This window comes from Leptinotarsa decemlineata, unplaced genomic scaffold (assembly GCF_025532065.1).
Source record: "Leptinotarsa decemlineata unplaced genomic scaffold, Ldec_3_MD MMD2_P_RNA_scaffold_9, whole genome shotgun sequence".
Taxonomy (NCBI): Eukaryota; Metazoa; Arthropoda; class Insecta; order Coleoptera; family Chrysomelidae; genus Leptinotarsa; species Leptinotarsa decemlineata.
Window position 1 is genome coordinate 12,694,216 of NW_027412536.1, and position 22,299 is coordinate 12,716,514.

The 22,299-nt window shown below is 34.7% G+C and overlaps 1 protein-coding gene across 1 annotated transcript in view; it reads right to left on the reverse strand.

Moving 5' to 3' along the window:
• The window catches only part of garnet (adaptor-related protein complex 3, delta 1 subunit-like garnet), a 41,236-nt gene extending 25,937 nt beyond the window's left edge, over positions 1-15,299 (reverse strand). The window contains exons 1-8 of the mRNA XM_074170643.1: positions 15,078-15,299; positions 14,901-15,003; positions 14,745-14,840; positions 9,173-9,301; positions 5,911-6,051; positions 5,725-5,854; positions 5,456-5,595; positions 2,449-2,522 (exon numbers count right to left, since the gene is read on the reverse strand). Of these exons, the coding sequence (XP_074026744.1) occupies positions 2,449-2,522; positions 5,456-5,595; positions 5,725-5,854; positions 5,911-6,051; positions 9,173-9,301; positions 14,745-14,840; positions 14,901-14,996 (806 nt within the window). The 5' untranslated portion in view covers positions 14,997-15,003; positions 15,078-15,299. The remainder of the gene's footprint in view (positions 1-2,448; positions 2,523-5,455; positions 5,596-5,724; positions 5,855-5,910; positions 6,052-9,172; positions 9,302-14,744; positions 14,841-14,900; positions 15,004-15,077) is intronic.
• Positions 15,300-22,299: the final 7,000 nt, after the last annotated feature.

Sequence of the window (22,299 nt, forward strand, 5' to 3'; positions counted from 1 at the left end):
AAGGACATTTTCAAACTTAAACTAATAATGATTGATTACATTAGCTTACAGAGTAATATACCCCCAGATCAAACAATCAGAAATCAAGAAATGAGTAAAACATATTTTGGTAAAAGAAGAGAGATAATTGCGGGTTTCTTCAGAAAAAACAATGTGGAAGTGGCATTCAGACCACATGCCAGGTTATCTGATTTCCTTTTGAATGTCAAAGATAAAGTGGACAAGTTGGAGAAATATGGAGTTTATAAGCTTAAGTGTCTGGAGTGTAATAGTGTTTATGAGGGACAATGTGATCGAAATTTCTCAAAACGGTATGCTGAACATGAAAGGTCCTTCAGTCTAGGTAAAAAAGGTAAAAAGAAGGTATGAATGTAATTAGGTATTATTGAATCGTTCCTATCAAAATGGTCTTTAGTTGAATGGTTGCCTATCTTCGATTGGGTCGATTATACCTACTTGATATCTACGATACAAAAAAAATTGAAATAAATATGCAATTCGGTTTTTCATGATTTTTAGTGAAGTTAAAATGGTGTGAATATGGAGTTTGTTAAAATCGAAAAAGGAAAAAAATTGTTCATTGAATTGTTAGTTGTTGAAATATCTAAATTCATGGATAAAGCCAGAGAATGGGCAGTAACATTCAAGAAAGCCTCCCCATCACATTGTGTCAACATTGTCGTCAGAAGTCAAAGGAGCTATTGGAAAACTGCCGGCCATAAACACAATCAAAAGAACCATTTGAAATGTGCGAGTACGGACAACCGGCTCTAGAGATTTCAAGAAAACTTTACTAAGCAATGAATTTCCTTCACTACGATTCTGGTCCCACGAATTCATGCTCTTTTGCCAAATAAAAGAGAACCAACGTGCACGAAATTTCAGCAAGTGCTTCAGAATACAGAACCGTCACTTTCACCAAAAGCAGTTTCAACAGACTTTGAATTAGCTGCTTGCAAGTCTGTGCACGGTCAGTTACGGTGCACTAACATTTGTTCCGCATACACAAGTAGTAGTTGTGTTCGAGCAATTGGGTGGGTGACAAAGAAACAATTCCTGAAGAGACTCAATTTGTTCTTGATTATTTTGAGGATACTTGGTCGAGATGCTCAGAAGGAAGTAATCGATGCCTCAAATCATTATTTGCCCATTATATGTGGAATAATGCTACAGTGAGTGCTGTACCAAAAACAAACAATTCAGTAGAGGGTTCGAACATAAATCAACCTGCAGCCATCCTAACCTGTGGGAATTTATCGAAGCCCTCCAAAAAAAAAATAATTTCAAAGTTCTGTTAAAATAGAACAGTATGTCACAGGTTGAACCGCTACACAGCAGACGAAGTACTAGATAGATTATTCTGGGCGTTCACAAAGGATCTGTTGCCAATTTCATTCAAAGAATCTATTAAATCACCTTCGAAGTATTGACCACAATATATATCATTATGGTTTTGGAATACATGTAATATTATTTTGTAGAAATCTAATTGAAAAACAGTTTTGTTGAAGAATAATATAGTAGGTAATATAATATATATTATATTTGTTGCAATTTATTCCATGGGTACATTTATAAAAATTTATAGCATAATATATTCCAAAGCAGCGTTTCCCAAACTTTTTTGCCTGGGGACCCACCTTCATTGTGGATTTTTTTTCGCGACCCACATATTAAATATTATTTAGTATAATTATTATTACTAATAATATTTTTATTATTATTATCATGAAAATTCACCATTGAGGAATACACCTCTGAAAGAAAATGGTAAAGATGATATAATTGAAGATAAAATACAGTACAAAAAAATACTTCTAATTCAGAATCTTAAAACTAAACAAATACCAAAACATGAAAAAATGAGACTTACGTAATTAATGTGACTTGTGGAACTGGTGCTGACGATTTACAAGAGATTCTATATCTGGGTTGAAAGTTGAAAGTTTTAAAGGCATTCCACACAAAGCCTATTTCTATATTTAATTTTTAAATATACCAAAGCGGAAAATGCCCTCTCACACAAATATATGGTTGAAAACCCCATCAGTCCTTTAAAGGCTATGTTCCAAAGAACTGGATACTCTTCCCTTGCCTTTATCCACTAGTGGGTCGCGACACAGTTTGGGAACCACTGTTCTAAAGTGTAATATAAAAATTTATGTTTTCTTCACCTAAATTCGAATATTTTTCAATGGCCTAATCGAGCAATTCAGCTATTAAGGAAATATGCATTTGATGATTTCAAAATTCGAGCAATTGTTTTTTGAGCATTTGTTTTCGAGCAATTGTTTTTTGAGCATTTTTTTTCGAGCAATTGTATTCGAGCAACTGTTTTCAAGATATTCACTGCAACTATTGAAATTTTATAATAATAATAAATTTGTAGACACCCCGTCGATTTCAAAAATATAATATTCTTATACTTATATTTACTTACATACATACCTATGTATAAGATTAGTCAATGGTTCAATTAATTTTTTGCCTAGCCTAGGTTCTAAGGGGGTAAGAGCACCAAACTAAAAAGAAAATAATAAAAATTATAACTACATTTCTAAAATCTAGGTTTCGAATGGAAAACAAATAAAACTTGAGTGCAAATTATTGCAGTTTCCTTAGCATGATATACTTTTTTATCTACCTTGCAATGGTATTCACCAGAGGTTGTGTCAACTTCAAACCAATAGCAGGTTCCACCATTGTGAAAGATGAAAACTGTTTTCAATAAATAAGAACATTGTTTGAATGTGAGATTTTCATTGTATTCAATATTTATAATATGAATTGTAATTCTGTTAATGAATGCTAACATTTATACAAATATTTGCAGTTCATTTTCTTATTCCTAGTGATTGATTCATATTAGACAGTAGCAAACGTTGCCATTACTTCAGCAATCTACATAAGGTTTCCAATCCCCATCCAAACTCCAAAAGGTTAATAAATTTCATTAATATAAATATAAAAAATCTAACAGAAAATAATTTTCTCAACAAATGGATTGCAAAAGTATAAAGTAACCTTAATATTGAACGTACTTCATACATATTCAACAGAAAAAAATTAACATATTTGTTTTTGAAATGATTGTCTGTCTATCATTCAAAAACCAAGGGCAACTGTGATGGACACCAAAAACAGAATTTAATGATAGTTTTGATGTCAGAACACAAAAAACTATTTCAAATAAATTCTGTGTTTTCATCAGAATCTTACGGTTTTCTTGACCCAGATCCTAGGACTGTGACTGTGATGCATTTCACTACTCATATAAAGTGAAAGTTTTCAACAACAGACCTATCAGAATCACCTCCATGTAACTTTTGTAATTTCATATAGATTATGGATTTATCAATCACTGTTCTCATACAAGCGAATGGCAAAACTCTTCTCAGCGTACTTTTTGCCAACTAAGTTGGTATCATCAAGAGATGAACCAGACTCCTCTTAGAGAATAGACTGAACTCAGTCTAGTTCATCTTTTGGTGAAGCCACCTTAGAGGATGAAACGACTATCGAGAAGAGTGCTGCAATTCTGGTGTGTGAGAGTCGTACTTGTTTTTGACTCTATGTAACATTTCATATTATTTCTCTTGTCTGAGATCAGCTTCAATTTTCAGCTTCAATTTTTGTTGGTTGTTTTATAACTTTCAATCACATGAGGTATTTCTGATCCAAATTAACTTAGGAAAGAACAAAATTTCTACCTTCCTATCTTTGTTGATTTCAGCGAAAGAGAGCCTATCGGTTACCACAATTTTTGTGTCATTCAGAAAGTTTAGCCTTTTGCAGTTTATAAAAATACTTATGAACTAAGGATTATTTTAGATTTTCAATTCGAATTTAAAAATTTAACTCTACCTTGTTCCAATGTTTTGTTAATCTCATTTCAATGACGATAAATTTGTTTCTGTGTATTATGAACAATGTTTAAATGTTGTAACAGTGCCTGACTTGCCACGAATTTACATTGTATTTGAAACGGTCAAAAAATTACTCTGCTCTACTTCTATGAATATCGATGAAACTTTTCGTACTATTCTGTGATTTCAGAGAGCTACTTAATGCATTAAAGAACAATTCATAAGGATCATTTGACAGAAAAATAGATAAAGGAATTGCTATAAAAGAAAGTTGAAAAATATGGATGAAAATCCTCATAAAAACCTCATCAAAAACTATAAGGTAGAGAAATGACCTTGGTCTTTTAATCTGATGACCTGTATGTAACGAATTATTTTCATATTTTTCTATTATTTGGTGTACCAGCCATTTGCTGATAAAAAAATTTAAAATAACTTTCAATGTTTCCATAAAAGTGGCTTATCAAACATTAAACATAATTCACAAAACTAGGTACTATTTTTTTCCAAAGAGTTCTACTTTTTTCAAGTAAGACCCTTCCTCGGCAAATTTGCACATCAAGAATATACCTTATGCCAAATCAAATTTCTGGAATGAGGCAGTGAAGTATCTGTAAAAGGGAAAAGTATTTCCAGCTTTCCTACCTTGGTTTAAAGTTGGAAGAGTTTTTGTCAATGACAAATCTTTATAAAGATGATTTGTTCTCCTTTTTAGAGTCGATAAATATTTAGAACTGTTTGGATGCCAAACAATGCCACAGAATGATCTGGTCTACTGCGCCGAAGGGAAGCAAAGACCATAAAATAAGAGAAGTAGAAGACAGAACCCAGAATGAGTTTAATCTGTCTTAGAAAGCTACTGATATTGAAGTATGATTTGGCACAAAAAAGAAATCCTGTTTTTGCTATGCTGAGTAGGGAGAGTATTAATGATCATGAAATGAAACACTTTGTTGCATGTTCATTTAATTTTATATTTAAATTAGTTGCTCTGGATTTTTTGATACTTCCTACTGTTTGTATTAGTTTTTATGTGGGATGCTTACAAACACATATGAATACATGGACGTATATTATTCGTTTACTTTTAATTATTATAAAGTCATTGGAAAATCAAAAACCCTGTTGTTTGTTTCACGATTTAAGGAAAATAGTTCTGAATAGCAGACGTCCTTAATACTTTTGTCTGTATGCCTGGTTGCTAAAGTAGTTCATTTTTATTGATTGAAATCGTCTATTTATGTATATTTTTATCAAGATTTGGCATTTGCCTATTAGTCAAATTTAATAGTTGTAGCCATAAAAATCAGAGTCATCCTTTGGAGAAGACAATCAAATTATTCCAGCCAGAGCAGCTAAATCCACTAATTTTAATCTCCATAAAACCCTGAGAGAAAGTTTCACTGAAATCGTAATTACCTGCCTGAATAATAATTCAGATGGAATGTCATAGCATGATTGGTTTTTCTGGTGAAAAACCCACCGTGTATTATCAGCTCTTCGCATAACCTTTGAAGTAGAGTTCAATAATTTAACTAACATCTGTAGATTCAACCTGGTAGAATATATTTTCAGGAAAAAAGACTTACTAATTTGATAATTTTTATGAGCATCCAGTTATTTGTACTAGTCGTCATCAACTTGAAAAAAACTGGAGCAAGGCTGAGATAATTTTTTGGATTTTTCCTTGCTAGTTCACACACTACATTTACTGCAGCAGATTGTACTCCTGAAACCAAAAATAATGTATTAATGTATTGTGCAATTCAATTGGTTTATGTGAAGTGAATATATTTAATATCAAATTATTTCTTTTCAACATTTTGTATACGAAATAAATAAGAATTAGGTACTATACCTGGATCGGCATCTTCCAATTTCTCTTTCAACCTAGGAAAGGCAGGTCTTAAGGCTTCAGGATATTTTAAAAATACTTTATACATCATTAAAACAGCCTTTTTTCTTATGTAAGGTTTGGTTGAACTAAGCTGAAAAAAAGTTGATGAAGTTCTTGATCATGATCATAGACAGGGACGGTCCTTACCAGAGTCAGAATATCGTTTGATAAATCTCTAGCTAAATCGATACTAATATAACAACTCAAAGATGTCAATGCAAGTCCTGCTTCGTACTGGTTTTGCGAGTTCAATTCTTTCCTTATCATATTGGTGGTTAACATAAGTAACTGAAATGAATTTATTAAAGTATAATAAATGCAAAATAATTGAAGTTAAAAACTTTTTTAATGTAAATGATGAGAATACGAGTATATTTTCTAATATTTCAATATTAATGTAATCTTTCTTTCTAAAGAAGACAAAACTTTGATGAATGAAAAGGATAACACATTCAGTCAAGTATCAAAACAAGGCACTATAGATAGCTTATTTAAATTTTGGTGCAATATTGATGGTTAAATTTATAGTCAAACCCTTATTAAAAAAAATATTGAATAAATGAGAGACTATATTATCAAAATACATATCTTTATAGTTACAATCTCATATCGGATCTGTTTTTGTTTTTTTTGAGATATACTCATATAGCTATTGTTGTACTCTTATATCTCGGTTTTTTTATTTAGTTTGGGCTATTGGAAGGTGTGCTAAATAAATAAGTCCTGTTTGTTGAAATACATATTGGCCTATTTGGATGTTTTGATAACGGAAGAATTACTGGGTACATTGGTTCTAAAATAATACGTACAAACTAACATGGTTTGTTTAATATTCCTAGAACTCACACAGTATAGTTCTGAATTGTTTATATATAATATATATATAATATATATATATATATATATATATATATATATATATATATATATATAAATACCGGGTGTCCCACATTTTATGTGACAGGCAATATCTGGTTTGTTGAAGGAGATACACAAAAATGGTTCATACAAAAGTTTTAGGAGTTCATGAGAGCTATATTTTGATATAATTTTTAAATATACAGGGTGTTTGGTGTAGGTGCTACAGACCAAAATTCCATTTTTTAAAATAGAACGCCCTGTATATCATTACATATTCAGATGCTACGTTAAATTCTGATATCATTTCATGTTTGGTTTTTGAAATTCGGTTACGGCGTTGTTGAGTTATTGCACTTTTACTTAAATATAGTTTCAAAAAAACTTATTTACTCGTACACGAATCCAGTCTATATCTTTTATTAAATTGAAATAGACTACTACTGAATACAAACCATTATTCTCACCTCTACGATACGATATCGATATCAGTTGAATATAATATTGAAATTCTTGAGAATGTGACTAACTTGAGGGTGAATTGCTTTATATTGCAGAATTTCATCAAGTAGCTTATGCTTGTTGATGCCATAGTAACAAATGTTGTTGAATTGTATCTACTTGTCAGTTCCATTCAGTGATTCTTTGCAAAACAGTAACTGTGTTCTTTGTGCGAAAACTCCAGTATACCTTTCGCGTTTAGTCCAAGTGATTGCATTGATATGTTATTAATTTTTGGGGAATGTCAGAAAAACTGCCGTCAAGCACAACGTCTATACCAAGAACGTTTTCCAGACAGACCCATTCCGTCACGAATGACTTTTTCGAGAGTTGTAGAAAAATTGCGAACTGGGTCATTTCCTTCTACTATAAAGCATCGTCATCATACGAGATCTGTTAGAACTGAAGATTTAGAGATCAATGTGTTGGCTTATATTATTATTCATCCACATGTTTCTATCCGTGGGTTTGAAACCCACGGACTTTGAACGACGACTTGAATTCATTGCTTGTATTCAGGTAATATTACATGAAAGTCCTAACATATTCAGTCAAATTTTGTGGAGCGATGAATCGCGATTCCACAATAATGGAGTTGTGAATCGACATAACAGTCACTATTGGTCTCAAGAAAATCCCCACTGGGTCCGCGAAAGTAATTTTCAAACTACTTGGAGTATTAATGTATGGTGTGGATTGTTCAATGGCCGCATCATAGGACCTTACTTTTTCAATGAAAATCTCAATGGATTGCGATATTTACATTTTCTAGAAAATGATTTGATCCAGTTGATGGAAGATATTCCCATAGCAGAACGACAAGGAATTTGGTGGCAACAAGATGGTTCTCCTCCTCACAATTCACAGATTGTTACTGAATATCTGGATAGAACGTACCCAAATAGATGGATTGGTAATAAGGGTCCAATTCGGTGGCCGGCTCGTTCCCCAGATTTACACCGCTTGATTTTTTCCTATGGGGTTATTTAAAAGATATTGTTTTCACTACTCCCCCTTTGAATGTGGATGATCTGAAAATGAAAATTCGACTAGCGTGCAGTGATATTCGAAGCTTGTATAATATCTAATGGGCATCACTTTGAACAATTTTTATGACTTATTTCTAGGTACCTACCATTCTTATAAAATGATTTATCAAGTTATATTATTTACATTGTTAATAATTAAAGATTTGTTTTCGAATACACCTCTTTCAATTTTGCAATTGTTTCATATTCAAAATGATTCCTGACTGAATTCCATAACTCAAAATTGAAACCATTACTTCGAACACCTAAAATTTTGACTAATTTTCATGTGATCTGATGCAGAGAGAATAATTGTATGAGATATTTAAAAAAATAATAGTCGTTCTCAAGACTTTACATTTTAAGCAATAACTCAACAACACCGTAACCGAATTTCAAAAACCAAACATGAAATGATATCAGAATTTAACGTAGCATCTGAATATGTAATGATATACAGGGCGTTCTATTTTAAAAAATGGAATTTTGGTCTGTTGCACCTACACCAAACACCCTGTATATTTAAAAATTATATCAAAATATAGCTCTCATGAACTCCTAAAACTTTTGTATGAACCATTTTTGTGTATCTCCTTCAACAAACCAGATATTGCCTCTCACATAAAATGTGGGACACCCGGTATATAGATATATATATATATATATATATATATATATATATATATATATATATATATATATATATATATATATATATATATAACATACATACTAAAACGATTTTTTTACACTGAACAAGAAATTAAATATCGTAATGGGAAAGAACTGCAGGCCACTAAAAACATCCCACTTCACAAGATACAGAGCTGGAATAATTCCTTCAAAGTTAAATACTTCCAGAATACCTTTTGATCTCGATATGATTTGAACTTCAACTTGAAAATAAAAAATCATACTATATTTTGAAATCTTTGACTGTAATGGAAAAAATTCATAACTATAGTTTCATGATTATATTTCGTAGGAGTATCAAAGGTTATTATCCTATTCAACATAATTACCTCCGAATCACAGTGGAATGACTGACTAGCAGCCAAGTATCCTATCCTTTTCAATGTAAATTTACTAGAGCTCATAACCTCGATTATATTGAATCCGGCCCAAGATATATCATAACCAAGCATTTGGAGCTGAAAACAAAATAAAATAATTACTCAACGGAACTTCATCATCATACTGTTCCTAAGTTAGAACCAGAACGAACTTTTACCTGTTTATTATTTATATCGTGGAGGAGAATTGAATGGTGTTCAAATGTCGGGGTTGAATAAAGTCTTTTTGGGGGCCCATATTTTTTGCAGAAATCACATTTCCGTGTTGAGAGAACAGCACGTGAATATGGCATTTTTCAATTACAAAATAATCATTCATTCATGGAAATGGAAAACACATTACGATTCGTTTTGGACAAATGAATAAACATTTTCAAAACTTGATGAACACCGTACATATAATGATTGACAGATAATTCTTGAGTTAACAAATATTGTTATGTCATATTTTGAAACAAATATTTGTTATAACAGGTTTCCAAAAAAAAACTATTATTTCTTCAGACCCATTTTTGAGCTGATCCTACTATTGTTAACTTGGAAATGGTGAGGCTCACAAAATTGATTGAATTAAAAAAACGTTGCTTATTTGGGGGGACAATGAAATCATTTTTAGATTGTGACTATCGATGGACAATTTATGTCTCAGAAAAGTAGAGACCAATATTCTTCGTATCCAGAACTCAAAGACATAGATTAACAAAAATATCTTGAACATCTCATTCAAGATACAGTGATACTCGATAAAACCCAAAATTACTATCCAAGAGTATATAGAGGCAATAGAAATTCTAATATACAGAATAATTTCAGTAGAAAAGAATAAGCGATGAACATTAATGAAATCTCGCTACCTCTCCTTAATGGTACATAAACCAAATCTGGTATTCCAATTAACAGAAACCATGACCAGTAATAATAATATAAAACCAGATTCAAATACCAGCACCGTTAAAACTGCATTCGGAACAATGACTCCAGCACCAAATCAGGCACTGCGACCGTTACCACATCACCTTCGATAATGTCGACTGCTGTACTAGACGAAACGTCAGACATAAAAACCTGCAGACCACGGCCAAAAAACCCGAAAAATACAATTTTTGTTTAAAATACAATTATTGTTTGAAAAGCAATTATCACCAGCAATTCAGCCACGAATATAGATACATATATTTTTTGACGTCATCTCATCAAAATTCAGTCACTGAAAATAAGAGTCATATTTTTCTATTGTTATAACGCGGAAACACAATGATAAATCCGTATCAAATAAACGTAACATATTAATAAACAGAAGGAAATTATTTTCCAATATTTTCCCATTTGTCGATAAATATCAGAGAAAAGCTCTATAATAACTAGTTTTCATGTGGTAGTTGTCTACTATATCAAAAAGTAGAACAAATGCATAAGCATGGATATTCATATCTACATGAAAATTTTCAAGAGACACAGTTCTGCATAAGTTATACATAAAAACAATATTGGTGTCTACTTATTGAAGAAATATCTTATGGGAATTATATGTCCTGACACTGATGATATTTTTCTGAAGAGAAACGTCGGGAAATACATGTGTTGTGACATATTGATGAATTTGTTGTGGCTATTAAAATTCCTGTTAATATTAAAGAAAATATTGACAAAAGTCACATTGAAAATTGTTTGATACCAGATTTTTAGCAAACATCAAACATTACAAAAAGTTCCTCTGCCTCATTTCATATTTGAAACGGAGGAGGTTTTGTGCGAATATCTCATTTTTATTGACCCATAAATAGGCAACTTTCATCTAATTTACCCAACCTTGTAAGTCTTACCACTTACAAGTTAGAAATGGTAGGATCAGCTTGAAAAACGCTGTGTAGTATATAATCAAATTTTTTTTTTTTCGAAGACTAATCTATTAGGATGAATATTATACTGCTAAGTTAAATTTAGCTCATTAATTTGAAAATTATCAATTAACCATTGTGAGAAAAATGTTCATCAAGTTTCAAAAATGATATTTTAGTTGATGAAAGTAAATCACATCGTATGTGTTTGTTTTAAAGTGAAGAGAGTGATTGTTTCGTATTTGAAAAAAAACGGCCATACTTACGATTTAAAATTAAAATGCTCAAAAATCCAAAGTTTTCGCCAAAAAAAAATGAGCGTCAAGAATATTTTATTCAACACCGCCGTTTGATTACCGTAGGGGATTCACAGATTATATGACTTGAATTATTTGGTAGTATAAAAAAATGGTTTTAAAGGTTTCGCGGTCCTGACTAGGTTCTAACTTCCTTTGTCTATAAAATGTTAATTTATTATTTCGATTTTATTTTTGCTCAATTAACCTTTACTACTTGTGCTATGGCTTTTGAAAAGTATATATATGAGGGGTAGATTTTACTCTTATAATTTCAAATGGGAAGAGGACCAAGTAACAAATCATTTTTAAGGGAGTTCAATTATCTTTAAAATGGTACCTACTTTAATGTTTTGATCAATCAATCAATCAATCAAATATACTTTATTGTCTGAAGAAAATACATCTTATAGACAAAGTCTGAAAATACGAACAACAATACAATAAGAAATATATAAATAAAGTAGAATATATAAAAAATAATAAAATAATATGCTAAGCGAGAAAATATTGGTTATCGAGTGAATCAGGAGACAAAAATATCATCAAAATACTCCTGAACTGAGTAATAGACCCCATCAACCAGAAACTGGTCTGGAACTGCCTAGAAAAGCTACAAGAACTAGGTAGCCAAAACAGACTGTCATTAGCCTGGGTACCAGGCCACACAGGATACAAGGGCAACGAAGAGGCTGATTCACTAGCACGAGAAGGAGCACTACGCTCCCCCATTGGCCCAGAACCCTTTTGTGGTACAGCAAAAGCGCTGCGAAAAACTTGTAACAGCAACTGGAAGGAAAAACAATCTCAAAAATGGTGGAATAAGGCGCCGGGTATGAGACAGGCCAAAGAGTTCATTAAAGAGCCATCGCCACGGAGTACCTACTAAGTCTGAATAGGCGATAAACTAGAGTTCTGGTCGGGCTATTGACGGGACACTGTAGGCTCAACAAACACATGAACAACATCGGACTGGCAGACACAGCCCTATGCAGGCTTTGCCAAGAGGATGAGGAAACATCCGTACACAGACTATGCTATTGCGAAGGTCTGTCAAGGATAAGGTTTGCAACATTAGGGGAGGAAAAACCACAACCCTCTCAATATATGAGGAACTTAAGGTCTGGCCTATGGAGTCTAGTTACAAGGACGGGCCTAGACAAGGAACTCTAGCATACATGAGGGCACACACAATAAATCTGCAAAGGTTGTAGTGGCTGTTCAGCACAGAAGCCCCATATTAATATAATCTAATGTTCTAATCTTCTAATCTAAGGATATCAGTCAAAATACATAAATTTCACCTCTATAAAATGTATGCTGTTTTAGGATGACCGAAGATTTAATAAAAGCCGTGTCTGCTTAGTCATTATCATCTATATTCTTCAACCCAAAATCTATTTTAGCAATAAATGTTAATTTTCTCTGAAAGGGATTGTAAATAAATGAATTTTTTTCTATTGACAAAATCCTGCATATTTTTTAAGAACAGCGTACACAAATGGTCACAAAAGTTCTTTTTTTTGCTGGTGTTCTTGGAAATGCCCTTGATGGTTGTTTTTAAAAAAAACCCTAACAGGTGATCTGTACAACATACTTGATCCACACGGTTTGAAACCCTGATTGTGGCAAAAAGTAATTAAGTTTCAATGATGATCTCTTACATTTTCAGTAGAACGGTGCTTCACCTCATTATTTTTTTCCCGCCCGACAGTGATTGGGTGAATATGAGAGATTCTGAATAGATAGATTGGCAGAAATGGAGCAACTGATTAGACTCCAAAATCATCTGATTCAACTCCCTTAGACTTCTTCAAGGACTTGTGAAATCTGTGTTATATTAATCACAACCTGAAACTGATTATCTTAAAAAGTGAATTACAGTATCATACCGGTCAATTCCTGATGAAATCATCAGATATGTTGGAAAGTTTGGAAAACATTACTTTATTAAACTAAGAGCACAATGGACAACATTTTGAACAGTTTACAAGACAAAGACAATAAGGACAAATTTCTGCCTGTTACTCAAGGGTCAAAACTGTACCACCTGATGTTCATTTCTACTAAAAGAAGACTCAATGCAAAAAATTTCGTATAAATAATAACCTGAAAGCCATAACTATCAGTGTAGGTTTCAAACCAGATCTTCTGAAAACTTCTCAAAAAATTATAAATTGAGGTACCATTTGAAAAAAAAATTATAATCCTATAAAAATGATGTACTAATTGACTGCTCTTCTTTCCCATTTGAAATTCTGAGGAAAAAAATTTCTCTCATAGGTGGTTGAAGATGAATGTTTCTGAATTGACATCCTGTATAAAAAATAATGTCAGATTTATTTTGCATTACATGAAAAATATATATATTGAAAGCCACAGTAGCAGACACAAAGCAAATATAAAATAATGTTCATGAAATACTGAAAATCAGTTAGAAGAAATAGTTAGGGGTACTCTTCAATTAGACTTTTGAATGCGACAAAGGCATTCTGAAGAAACTATATATTTTTTCGATATTATTTTTCTAGTAGGTTTTGATCCCAAATGAATTAATATTAGCATTTGTGAAAAAATACATATATCCGCTTAGAGCCGTTGTTATGAGGTGTTCAGGTAGGCACGTTCATGTTTACCGATCTTTAAATTAATTTTCGTAATATTTAACTCAATCAAAGACAAGTAAAAATGCAAAGGTTTCGAGATAAAACCACAGGGGAATGAAATGATATTTATATATACATACTCTGAACTCACTGGATTCAATTATCCATTTTAAACAATATAAAAAATCTCAGAAATCAGGTGAACGTTTATTCCTCATCACCAATGATTATGAGGTACATTAAGAAAAAAACGAGAATTTGGTGAGTCATGGGTTTGGAGAGTCCAATCGTCATTTTTTATTATGATAATATACATGCTTCTGAAGTATGATAAAATTTTCAGCTGTATACATTGTTTACTTTGTCTATGTCAGCTACGAAGGTTACACGTGTTTCAAAAACTCATTGATTTAAAATTTGTATTGAATTTGGTGTCAAAAATGGAATGAAGTGTAACAAAGTATGTGAAATGATGACAAAGGCCTATATCAAAGGATGCATGCACCCAGTCTTAAGCAGTATGTCGCAAGTTTGAAGTCTTGAGAATTCATGTTTTTCATTCGTTACTACTGAAAAAATACCACTCATGCACATAGATATTATGAGCAAGTATATATATTTGCGCTTGGGCATGAATGTTACCACTGAAAATCAATGATCAACTGCTCATGATATCTTACGACTTGCCATTTACAATACAAGTTCTAACTGAATTTCAAGGATTTATGAATTATTATTTTAGATTGTAAATGCAATAATGATTCAATGTTGTATTTCTCACATATGTAAGCTTGGCTATGGCATTGCTTTTAACAGATAAATTGTCTTGTCTGAGTTCCTGTTTGATTCCTTCCATGCATTCTGAAATATATTTGGCCTAAAAATGAATACACTGAAAAAATATCAACATAACCTTAAATAAAGTTTGTATTATCACCTCATTTTCCTTGTTATTTCGAATTCCTCTTACTAAATCTGTTAAATTTTTATCGAACATTCGCTCTATGTTTCCTTTTACCTTTTTTAAAGCCATTTTTGAGCTGAAAAATGTTCAAAATCAATAAAAAAATTCGTAGATTTCAATATTGACATGACTATTTTAGAGATAACTCACGGTTTTGGTTTCTGCTATATTTTCGTTCGTAAAGAAATTCATTTATTTCATATCATATCACAGATTCTGTTTAATTGCACAGCTCTTTAAATAAACAAAAACCCATAGCTATATAAACTGAAATATCAAAATTCAGATGTGTAAAGGTATTTTTTTTCTTGCAGAGTTTTTCTGTCACCCCTTTCGCCACGTTCACAAAATTACAAAAACAAAGGGAAGGGAAGTGTTCTTTTCTTTCGAATTCAGAACGCACTTTCTCAACAGGTTATTGACTTTACTCATTTCACTGTCAGGAAAAATATAATAATATGTCAATCTTTAATGAAAGGTTAATTGAGATGATCCGATTGGAATATCTTTATTAAATTCCATTTTAACATTTTAATTAGTGTATATACATAATATATAATGTCTCCAAAAGATTTACCGTCAAGCGTTAAAATATGTGTTCCGAGCTACCTACCTTCAACCACAAAACTCTGGAGCGACTCGCAACAGTTGCAACTTGGCTCTCATGTTTTTGACGGGAAATCTCACCAAAGTTGTGTTGTTACAAATTTATCCAGTGGCGATTCTGAAACTTAAGGGCGGGAATACAAACACACCATAACTAGGCGCCAAGATTCAGTAGAAAGGCACAGGCATTTGAAGTAATACTATATTTCCCATTAAGAAAAGAAATAATATCACAAAACTCTAATAAAAGAAATATTTCAATAATAAACAATGCGCACTATCAAAAAGCCAGCATACAAAACAAAACATTTTATTACCTCTTGGAGAGTGTCTCTATCTGAATCAGTAGAGTAGTAAGGGTGAGTGTAGACCCACACCACTTAGGCCACATGTGACCCATTGTACATCCTTCCGAGGAGTTGTCCTCCTAGGTCATCGTCCATCTTGTCTTTTCCAGGAAGGTGGACAGGTCACTAAGAGACATCTCCTTTATATTGGCAGGTGTAGGCCAAGACTCGCCGAACACACACTCTCTTTGGCAACCTTGAGATGTCTCACGGTGCCCTCCGCGAAGGTTTTGGAAAGTGCAGCGACATTACTGTAGTTGCGCGAATTATATTTCTCGTTCACACAAAAGGGTTTTTAAAAACTTTTTATTTGAACAGAGTAACAACTAATAACTATGAAATATAAGTACTGGCTATTACAAATCAATTGCACCTATTTATATATAAATTATTGCCGACTTTGCAGATATCAGCAAAATAATTGATGTCGTCTTCGGGTCATCGAACAATATCCTGCTGATGTAAGAGGTTATCGAACTGTAACTTCTCCATCCCCTGGGGAAGTCTTGTAAGGGACGAACAAGACTGAAGATGATGCTTCGTGTTCGGGAACTGGTGGATCATCATTGGATGGTTATTTCCTCGTTTGCCTTTTCAATCTGTAAATTACGTATAGAATGAAGATGGTGATTGAAATGTAAATGGGAGTCATCCAGAAATGGCTTTGATTACACTTCCTAAGCTATCTATGAGTCCTCTTTTGGGTCTACTGAGAGGATAAAGAGTCTGTAGCTTTTCCTTGGCAGTTTTCAGTTGGTACTTCAGTCCTTGATCGAAATTTTGCAAGTTGAAGAAATAAGGGTCACTTAGTCCGTTACGAATTGCTGTGGAGACGGCATCATATTGGGATTCTATAGCGAATATCTCTTCGTGGATGGGTTGAAGATCGTAGTAGTGGGTGAAGTCGTGAGTACTAGTCTTGATCTTTGCTTGTCCCATCTTGAGGGGAAGTAGTCCTGGATTTGTCTTGAGGTTCTGGATTTCGATCTCCTGTCCTCTCGTCAAATGAAGGCTGTAAAGGGATGAAGAATTCAGTTATCTTATTAGGCAAATGTCTTATATTTTTCTTATGGACGTTTGCATTTTCTGTCTCGACAGTTACTGTTTGGTCTTTTTGGATGGATTTTGGGAAGAAGGGTGGTAGCAGTTTGTTTCTTTTCACTGTTTTTCTTGTGTACACCTTGGTGCAGGGTTTGTAGGTAATAGGAGTTTCTCTTTTCTTGTTTCCCTTCTCTATGATATTTGTTTTCTGTTTCTGTAAATCTTCGTTGATTTTCCTATATATTTCCTTCGTTTTTTCCCTGTATTGTTGGACGTAGTTGTTAATCAAGGCTCGTCTTATGTCGATGTCGAATGGGTCTTGACTATTGAGATGTCCGTTCAGAATATCCATAGGTTTCTGTCTTGTTGCTGAATGGATAGAGTTGTTGTATCCTAGGATGGCATAGAGCATCTGTTCTTTGATGTCTCTTTTCTTATGCGTATCTCTCAATATTCTCAAGTGCTCGATCAATGTGGAACGGAATCTTTCGACTATCCCGTTTGACTGAGGGTTTTCTGGAGTGGTATAGTGAATGTTGACTTTATGTGTGTCAACAAATTCTTGGATCAGTCCATTTTTGAATTCCGTTCCATTATCAGTGACGATCATATGTGGTATTCCATGATGGTTGATGAATACTAAGAGAGCATTGAGAGTGTTGATAGCATTACATCCCTCTATTGGATACGCCTGGCCATATTTTGAAAATGCATCCACAATCGTCAGGAATTTTTGTCCACTAGCCTGAAAGGTATCCATGTGTATTATTTCAAGGGGCTTCGTTGGGGTAGGTGTCAGCATGAACTTTGGCTTCTCTGGTCTTCGATCATACTTGTTAATTTGACAAGTTTCGCATAAGTTAATTGCTTCTTCGATATCCTTTTTTATATTGGGCCAATAATACAATCTTTTGATCCGAGTTTCCGTTTCGGTGATTCCTCTATGGTTTGTTTTTCCTTCATGATGCTGCTTGATTATTTCTTTTTGTCTAGCTGAGCAACTGACATCTTCCAAAAGGCGGTTGCATTTTATGAGATCAAAAGCGGAATTCTTGAATGTCTCTCTCAAGATTCTGCACATGCTGGGGTACAGTTCTTCATCTTCGAACATCAAAGCGTATTTCTTTCCCGGGCTGATATATTCTTTGAAAAAGTTAAAAACATTTTCGTCCATATTGTCGTTTCCCAACTGAGCATGGTATCTTCTTTTATTCGGGAATATTTCTTCTATCACCGTTCTTGCTGGGTTATAGCTTACTCGTTTGAAGATGACTTGGTTATTGAAGACATTGAGAGGTTTCTCTGATATTGGTATTTCTAATATTGGACTCTCTCTGGCTGTATGGTTGGTGATGCCACTAGTATCTTCGTCTGGGGTAATTTCCGGGTTCAGGTTCATGCATTCCTTGTCTCCTTCGGTTGGGGGTTCATTCTGAATTTCTTGTTCTTGCGGTATGGGGTCCTTATCTTCAGGAAAATGGTGATGAAAGCAATCTTTAAACAGATCGTTGATGATGTCATCTGCAGACTCAGGAACTTCTGATGGAGGATGGTTGAATAGAGATGCCTTGTCGTCGTCGTAGTTTGCTTCATGGAGCTCCTTTGTATGTATCTCTATTCTGGAGAGCGCATCGGCGTTGGTATTGCTTGCACCTTTTTTGTAGACCACTTCGTAGTCATACTCTTCTAGCTTCAGGCGCCATCGGACCAGTTTTGAGTTTGGATCCTTCAAGGAGAAGAGCCACTGGAGGGGACGGTGATCTGACAGAATTTTGAATTTTCTGCCGAAAAGATACGGTCGGAAATATTTGGTGGCCCAAACTATTGCTAGCATTTCCTTTTCGATGGTAGAGTACTTCATTTCAGTTTCGTTCAGGGTCCTGGATGCATAAGCTATTGGCTTGTCTTTTCCTATGGGTCCTTGGGACAGAACGGCTCCTATGGCAAAATTGCTGGCATCTGTGGTCAGATTAAAGGGCTTTGTGAAGTCCGGATACTGTAGTAGTGGTTCATTGGTAAGCAGGTTTTTACAAGTTTGAACACATTTTAGGAATTCTGGCGTATGCTCTATATGGGCATCTTTCTTGAGACAGGAGGTTAACGGTTTGGTAGTCTTGGCGAAGTCCTTGATGAACTTTCTGTAGTACCCTAGGAGTCCTAGGAATCCTCTGATCTCTTTGACAGTTCGTGGTACAGGATAGTCCATGATTGCTTTGACTTTTGCTGGGTTTGGTTTTATCCCATTTGGAGTGACGATGTGTCCTAGAAAGCTGACTTCTTTTTTCAGGAATTCGCACTTGTCTACTTGTATTTTGAAACCAGTTTCTCGTAAACGTTGGAAAACTTTTGTGAGGTTGACCATATGCTCCTGCAGAGATGTAGAGAAGATGATTATGTCATCCATATAAACCAAGCAGATAGTCCCTTGTAGACCCTTTAGGACATTGTCCATAACCCTTTGAAAGGTCGCTGGAGCATTTTTCAGTCCAAACGGCATACGCAGGTATTCATAGTGTCCGTTTTCGACGTTGAATGCGGTCTTAGGGATGTCCTCCTCTGCCATCTCTATTTGGTGAAATCCGCTTGCCAAATCCAGGGTAGTGAAATATTGACACCTTCCCAGTTTGTCGAGGATGTCAGAAATGTTCGGAATAGGGTAGCGGTCGTCGATTGTCTTCTCGTTGACTTTGCGGAAATCCACAACGATACGCCATTTTGCTTTTCCAGAGGCGTCCAGTTTTTTTGGAACGACCCAAATTGGTGAGGACCAGGGAGATTGGCTAGGTCTGATGATTCCTTGGTCCAATAACGAAGTTATTTGCTTCTTGACTTCTTCCTTGTGTACATACGGATATCGGTATGATTTTGTGTAGACTGGGATTTCGTCTCTGGTTTTTATATGGTGTTTGACCTGATTGGTGAATGTGAGTGAGGAATCTGGATGGTGAAAAATATCAGCATATCTTCTGCATAATTTTCTGATATGCATCTCCTCTTCTGGATTCAGGTGGTCTGTTCTGATTAGATCATCCATGTTGTTGATTGGGTCTCTGTTTCCTGATGGGATTATGTCAGCAGAATAAATATGATGCTCTTGAAGATTTATTGGGCTGCTGCGTACTGGTTCGGCTAGAACGATTTGGAGTTTATCTGGACTGAAGTTGACAATTTCCGTCCAGGCTAGATGATCACGGGCATCAGTGAGAGCTTCACGGATGTAAGCGCCTTGCAGTTTCTGTCTTGGTATCATGATAGTTCCATTCTTCTCCTTCACCGGTAGTCGTACTTGGGTCACGCTGTCTGGCTCCAATTGAATAGAGTAGAACTGGGTCTTATTGGTTTCGTAGTACTGGATTGGGAGAGAGGAGTATTCGGTTAAAAGGGAGGATTCAGGAAAATTCAGTTCAGCTTTGAGAAATTTCAGGTTGTCGAGTCCAATGAGGCCATCAAAAGTTTTGTGGAATTTGAAGAGGTAGAATTTCAGAATGCCGTTTGAGTTAAACTCAGGAAATATGGGAATTTCTGCACTGTAATCTTGAGAATAGTTTTGGAAAATGGAAGTGACGACGAAGGGATCTTTTTTGATGCAATCCTTGTAATATTGGAAAGCTAATTCAGGATTGAGAAAGGATTTTGTTGATCCGGTGTCAATGAGGAGTTTGAGGGGAGGATTTGCAATGGTTATATAAGGAAGTTCTCTCTTATCGTCGAATGTATGCAGTTCCACTATGTTTCTTGGTTTTGTCCTGGATCCAATGGAAAATTTACATCTGGTTCCTGTTGGTCTTCTTGAACCTGGAATTCTTCAGTTGGTTCTTGATTGGGATAAGAGCAGGTTTCTTCAATGTAATAGGGGTTCGCTTCATATACAAAGTCTTCGTCATGTTGCTCAATGTTGAACATGGGAGCTGGGTTGAAATTTGGTCTTGCCTGAGGTTGGGTTCTCATGCTCCTCGTTGGTGCTCCATAAGTATTTCTGGTACTGATGCTCATTGGTGTTGGTTCTTGTCCGTTCTGCCTGTTTGGTTGATTCTGTCCAAAACGTGGTGGTTGGACTGAAGGCCACATCTGTTTCTGTTGAGTATTTGGTTGCCAATGTGGTCTGAAGGTCGGTTGTTGAAATTGTGGTTGGAGTCCCATTGCCTGATGAGGTTGTTGTTGTCCGGGTCGTTGAAAGTGTTGCATGGGTTGGTACATCCGCTGTGGTATTGATTGTTGGGCATATTGGTGATTTGCAGTTTTTTGCTGGGTCTGGAGTGGTTTCTTAGGGACTTGTGGGGGTCCAAACGTCCTTTGTAGATAACGGATATTGTTTTCTTCTTGGATGTACTGCATTGCTGTAGCCAAGTCTATTGGTTTCATTGCTCTTATGGTGGATCCCATGGGCTCTCGTAGTCCGGCTAGGAATGTTGTTAGAGCTTGTTGTTGTAAAAAGCTTTTCTTGCTGATCTTTATCGTTTCATCGGCGGTGTGTAATTCGATATAGTTTGATATTGTGTTTAAAAGTCCCATGACTTTTTCGTAGAAACGTTGTGGTGTTTCGTTCTGGTCTTGTCGCAGGTTTACCAAATCTCTTGTTAAGGAATTTTCATTCCGTTGGTCGGCGAAGTTTTGGATTAGAGTTCCTTTGATGCTGTTCCAGTCACTACATCCATAAACTGAGATGACGTCTTTGGCTCTGCCTCGTAGCTTGTTGAGTAGTCCTTGTATCAATATATGGTTCTGAAAACAACCGGGGTCTTCAGTATTCCAATATTCGTTCAGAATCATTGTTGATACGTTGATGAACTGGTATAATTCATTTGGGCTTCCATCGTATTCGGGTACAATCCAAAAATTCTTCAGGTCGAATTGTTTTGCCATGTTGATGGGATTTAAAGGTTGGTCAATTGTTTGAGGAATAATGGATGGGCGAGAATTGGTAGTTGAAGGTGAATTTGGTAAAACTAAGGTAGGGGGACGTAAAATAGTATTTGCAATTGATGAAGTTGAGTTCATTTATGCTTACAGGATGACGATGATGGCTCGTTGCATATTCTGTCACCAAAAACTTATTTCTATGTAGATATTCCTTGACGGACGATAGTGAAGAGGTATTCTTGTCTACGGCCGGAATTCTTCCTGGAGTACTTGCTTCTCGGTGGAACTTGGTTTGGGAGAATAGTGGATAAACGTTTGAGAACGACGAGGATCTTCTAAGGACTCTTCCACTATCCTACCGACTGCGCCAATTATATTTCTCGTTCACACAAAAGGGTTTTTAAAAACTTTTTATTTGAACAGAGTAACAACTAATAACTATTAAATATAAGTACTGGCTATTACAAATCAATTGCACCTATTTATATATAAATTATTGCCGACTTTGCAGATATCAG